We start from the raw sequence: 5718 nt of genomic DNA, 5'->3' as shown, positions 1-5718 counted from the left end.
TGGAGCTAAACGAGCTAAACACTCTCAAAACTTTGGAGATGATGGACTTCAGGAGGAACCCCCCTGCACTCACCATCATGATCCGACAGCTGAGGAAGTTCAACCTGCCACAGGAACTGCTGAAACGGTTATACTCGGCCATCACTGAGTCTGTCCTGTGTTCATCTATAACTGTTTGGTTTGGTTCAGCAACCAAAACAGACATCAGAAGACTACAACGGACAGTCAGGACTGCTGAGAGGATTATTGGTGCCCCTCTACACAACCTCCAAGAACTTTACATCTCCAGATTGAGGAAAAGGGCTAAAAAAAATCACTCTGGACCCCTCACACCCAGCCCACTCTCTCTTTGAACTGTTGCCCTCCGGCCGGCGCTACAGAGCGCTGTGCACCAAAACAGCCAGACACAGGAACAGTTTTTTTCCCCCAGGCCATATCGCACCTGAACAACACATAACACACCTCAGTACTGCACATCTGTAAATAACTCATTAAACCTTCATCTGTAAATAGCACATATGCACATTCACAGTTCTGTCTATGGACATTTTTCTTTTTTCTGTATATTTTTATTACTATTGTTATTTATAATTTATTGTCCATTCTCTCATTTTATGTATGTCTGCACTTTGTTTGTATTTTCTGTACCGGAAGCTCCTAACACCAAGACAAATTGGCAATAAAGCTCTTTCTGATTCTGAAAGTTAATTGTTTCTAACAGAATAAAGACTATTTGCCATTTCCTACCAGTCACTGCAAATTAATTTGAGTCAGTGTATGAAAATATTACTGGCATCTCATCATGCCATATTGCCTGTGGGATGTGTTCTCCCACACAGACAGACAGGTCAGATTATTCTGACATGTGATGAGCGCTTGATGACTGCTCAAATCATTATTTATTTTCGTTGATTATTTTGTCTCAGTTAGCTTCTGAACCTTTGTTTTTAGTTTTATTTGTTTAGTTTGTTTCAGTTCATTCCAGTTTACGCTGTTTTTAATCCATCAGTTTTCATTTTTGTTTTAGTTTCCGATAACCCTGACAGAAGAAATGGAGGAGAACAATGCCTTAAGTTGATTTATTAATGATTGTATCTATGTTAAACACATACTGTATCTATAATGTATATTACACTCACTCTCGGATTTAGTTAAACTGACTAGTACAATTTCTCAACGCCCTCTGTGTCTCGCTCCGGAGAGTTCATTTCCACAATCATTATGTTGGACTGGGCATGCTCACATACCTCCATCAGAGGCTCACTTCATTGGGTAATTTACGGCCTGCCCGCATGGATTCATCAGCTCCCAGCTGTCCATCACTGTCTGCTGCTGTCCCAGAGAGGAACAGATTTTTTGCTTCTCTTACTTTTTTTGTGAGTGACTAAAATCAGCTCTTTTTCTATGTCAGATCTCACATAATGCTGTGAAAAGACTGTGCTCTCTCTCTCTCTTTATATATATTTTCCAGGACACGTGAAGAAATACCATATAAGACTAGGGCTGGGTAAAAAATATAGATATCTCGATATTAATAATTGCAGATTCAATTATTAGATTTGTCAGTATTAATATTTTTATGTTTAGATTTTTTTGGGGGGGATCAAACTGTAACACCGTGTGTCCCAACCAGACATGACGCGATAAAAAGTATCTTTTCCTTGTAGTTTTTGTCCTAACCACCCGCGACAGTGACACGTCACAATAAGCGACATGGGATTCTATTTTAGGAACGTTTTTTATTTTCTGTGATGTCGCGGCAGGGACAACATACAACATATAACAGTGATAATCTCAGGTAATGATTATGTGCTTTATTCAATGATAAAAGTGTCTAATGTGAGTTTGCATTATCTTTATAGCCATAGTGAAAGCAACAATAGATATTTTACCTCAGATCTTGAAAATAAATTAAAGCAAACTTGTACGTTAAAACTGTGAACTCACTGCGAACCAACACGTGTAGCCTATTCCATAACAAAGATATCAGTCACTCACTCGCTCACTCAAAACTGTCCAGTCCATTCACTTTTCTACACACTCGCCATGTTTTGCTGTCATATCATATCAACACTGGACACGACAAAGCATTGCAAATCATTTGAACGTTGTGTCAGTACGTTATAAATAGAACGAGTCAGCATGACTGTCGGGGATTTGTCGTGTCGCGCCGCATCCAAGACAGCATCACTGATTATAACGAGTTCTTGTATTTTATTGAGTCGCGCCGCTCGCGTCTGGTGTAGACACAGTGTAAGTTAATGTAGCTTTCTGATGCTGCGTTTGAATTTTCATGCCACATTATTTGAAATTAGCGCGGGCCAAACTTTTTTCTCTCACGGGCCGCCTATTGAGGAACCCTGGTCTAGCCTGTTCTTCAATGTAGAAATATTATTATGTAATTGTAACTATTATTTAAAAAACTTCATTAAGTGTAATTTTAACAAATTAGTCCATTTTAACCTTCAATATTATAGTAATGTAGTACCAACTGACTCTCATGTATATATTACAGCATTAGTTGAGAGATTTTTTTTTCCTTGAGAAATTTGGTATGTACTGTACCTGATATATATCCAAAATAATCGATATTGAATGGAATCAAATTGGTAATGGAATCGAATCGCAAGCTTGTGAATGAGAATCGAATCGTGAAATTTGTGTCAAAACCCAGCCCTATATAAGACCAAAATTTAAGCTACTATTTATTGATAATCTTCCCCTCTGCTGAAGCTCTGAAATAAACTAAAGGTCATCGATCAAACATGTGTCATGTTATATTTAAGAGCAGTGGAGGGGAAGATTTTTAGTCAATAACAAATGTTGGTCTGTTCATCTTTATCCTATTATCTCCTGGAAGAAAGAACTGGGCTGGAACAACATGAAGATAAGTAATGTTAATTTTTTGGTAAACAATTGCCTTAAGAATGACTAGCCATTTCAAAATGGTAGCAAAACGGTTGACATTTCAGTTTCACACTGCAAAAAAAAAAAGAAGACTTATCTTACTTAGTTCTAGTACTTAGTATTAGTATTTTGTCTTGTTTCTAGTCAAAATATAAAAAAATTCTTAAATTAAGATGCATTTACTAGATAAGCAACTAAATTAAGTGCATTTTGCTTAAAAAAAAGTAAAATTATCTGCCAGTGGGGTGAGAAAATACTCTTGTTTTAAGCAAAATGCACTTAATTTAGTTTTTTCACCTGGAAACAAGACTAAATAACTTGTGTCATTTTGCTCAACTAGTAAATGCATCTTAATTTAAGTATTTTTAGATATTTTGACTAGAAAAAGGATAAAAATACTAAGCAAGATAAGTCTCTTTTTGCAGTGCAGAAGGAGCTCACAACAAAAATGTACCATTGGAAAGGTGATGAGAACTATATTTAGAAGGCTATGGAAACTGATCTAAGAGCAGCTCATCATGTCCCCATGAAAGGGCTCAAGGATAAACAGGTTAATCCTTTAAGCAAGGTACATGGGGACAACCTCTGCTGATCACCCTTTTAAAGCCAAGATGAGCGATGAGAGACTCCTTAAGAATTCATCAAGGCAGTCTCTCCCCAATGACACGTGGCCATAAATGTTTGCTGCAGAGAGCACTCCAGACTGCTTCATCTGGGTGAAGGTCACTCACATGGAAATGTCAAATGTCTCTTCATTGGCATGACAGACAATAACGCTGTGCCGCTATAGCTCCACTTCATCAACGTCATTTAACAGCAATGACACTAATGAGCACTCATTTACTCCTTATTAAAGGTTTTATACCCATGTCATGTTAATAACTTTTAACAGGCAGATAATGGGCTGCTTTTAGATGGGGAAGGAGAGGTAACGCAAGTGTATTTTAATAGATTTTTGCTGATATTTAGGAGTGTGTGGGTAAACACATGATTTCAGCTGATTGCCAAGATCAATGTGACTTATGGTGCTGTGCATATTAAAACTATAGTGTAGGAGTGCATTATTTTTGTGTTATTCATTAGAGAAGTCAGAGGTGGGCTTACCATTCTGAACATCTAAAATGTGGTGTTTGTCTAGGGTCCATCCTCCCATGTTTGAGGCGTCGAGTTCGTAACCTTGGAGGATGGCTGTTCTTTTCTCCCACAAGATCAGATCCAAACAGGACTCATACTCGAATCCCACAGACACTGGAGAGAGACAGATTGGTGTTATTCATGTATGCAAATACATCCTATAAACATCCTATCAAATACAGACTTCTTGAGAACTGCTTGAGAAAGTAATCAATACAGACTAAGTCTAAACACCACATTAAGAGGCATGCAGATAAATCATCATATAAACATTGGGCTGATAAACCGCACTCGTTCCCAGGGCCTAATCAGATGTCCTACACAATATCAATTCATCTTTACTGTAGCCTGCCTGAACACTGCAGTGTCTCTATCATAACTTCGGTAAATCTCATAACAGATCTGTGCTTCACCAGGTGCAAATAGTTTTAAATTTATAACTGTTTTCAGCCGATCATATTAAGAAAGCGACCTTATGTCCCCCAGAGAGAATCAATAAGTGCACTGCTATTCGTTGGGCAAAAAATTACCTGCTTAATGCAATTGGCAAAGCAAAGCCTGATGAGAAGGTGAAAGCCAATCAATATTCATGAGACCTAGCTAACCTGTTTACAATTTTACACAGTCAGTCCCTCCAGGATTTTGCAATTCTGCGATAGCTGAATTTATCGCAAAATCAAGCAAACTCCACAAGAGCTCGCAAATTTTCGGAATTGCCGCAGATTTTCCGCAGATTTTGGGCTTAGACGTGACGTCATCGCAAAGCGCATTCAGTCAAAGAAAGGTTGTTTCTCAGTTCAAAAAATGGAATGAACAGCCATGCGTTCTCATCACGACCGATTTAGAGCTACATTGGACAAACAAACCGAAAGTGGAACAAATCTGCGCTTCTCATTTGGGCTACGCAGCACAGAGCCTCGGGCCGGAGCCGCGGGCTGATCTCGATCACGCGACACTGTTATACACAGCGCTGGGAGATACAGTGAAGAAAGCAGTCGAATTCGCCGCAGAAACAATAACATCTCTGTGAAATCTTGCGAGAAGCATTCAAATTCGGCGCAGAATTCTGTTAAAGCTACAGATATCAGAACAAACGCCACTGATGTGGAAACCAGGAAAAACATTGTTCAATAAACACAAATCACCACCATTCACCACGGATTTAACATAGTAAAACTACAGGAACAACTTGTGGCAGAAATGATCTAATGTTTCGAGTGATTTTAAATGCTACACACAACTTTTCCCAGCACTTCAAAGTTTTAAGGATGACATATCATGAAAATCGAACTTTTCCAGGTTTTAAGTGCTATAATCAGGTCTCCGGTGCATCTACCAACCAAGGAAACGTGAAAAAGATTAACCCAGTAACTTTGTTTTGGTAAGCCTTTTTCTGCAAGCGTCTGAAAAAACGAGCGTATCTGATTTTGCTCCCCTAGTGACGTTGCAAAGGGATCTCATTATAATATTACTGCCCCTTCATCTGTAAGTTTCCACCCACGGCGCCGTCATTTTGATTTCGCAAGCGACAACGGTGTACTAGCTCTAACGCCATGGCGAAAGTTTGAGCAAAACAGCTAACTGTTCTGTCTTTGGCTGCAATGACGAGCACAGAACACTTTAGCGTCCCAGCCTCAGAGGAGACAAGAGAGCAGAGGATTTATTGATTTATTTACT

The 5718-nt window shown here is 38.9% G+C and overlaps 1 protein-coding gene across 1 annotated transcript in view; it reads right to left on the bottom strand.

The window, feature by feature from the left end:
* Positions 1-5718, bottom strand: part of LOC107748832 (teneurin-3-like) — a 308518-nt gene that overhangs the window by 46938 nt on the left and 255862 nt on the right. Inside the window, exon 18 of the mRNA XM_016563808.1 lies at positions 4012-4155. Within this exon, the coding sequence (XP_016419294.1) occupies positions 4012-4155 (144 nt within the window). The remainder of the gene's footprint in view (positions 1-4011; positions 4156-5718) is intronic.

This window comes from Sinocyclocheilus rhinocerous, unplaced genomic scaffold (assembly GCF_001515625.1).
Source record: "Sinocyclocheilus rhinocerous isolate Xijiao unplaced genomic scaffold, SAMN03320098_v1.1 scaffold590, whole genome shotgun sequence".
In the NCBI taxonomy this organism is placed as follows: Eukaryota; Metazoa; Chordata; class Actinopteri; order Cypriniformes; family Cyprinidae; genus Sinocyclocheilus; species Sinocyclocheilus rhinocerous.
This window is presented reverse-complemented; position numbering and strand designations above follow the sequence as displayed.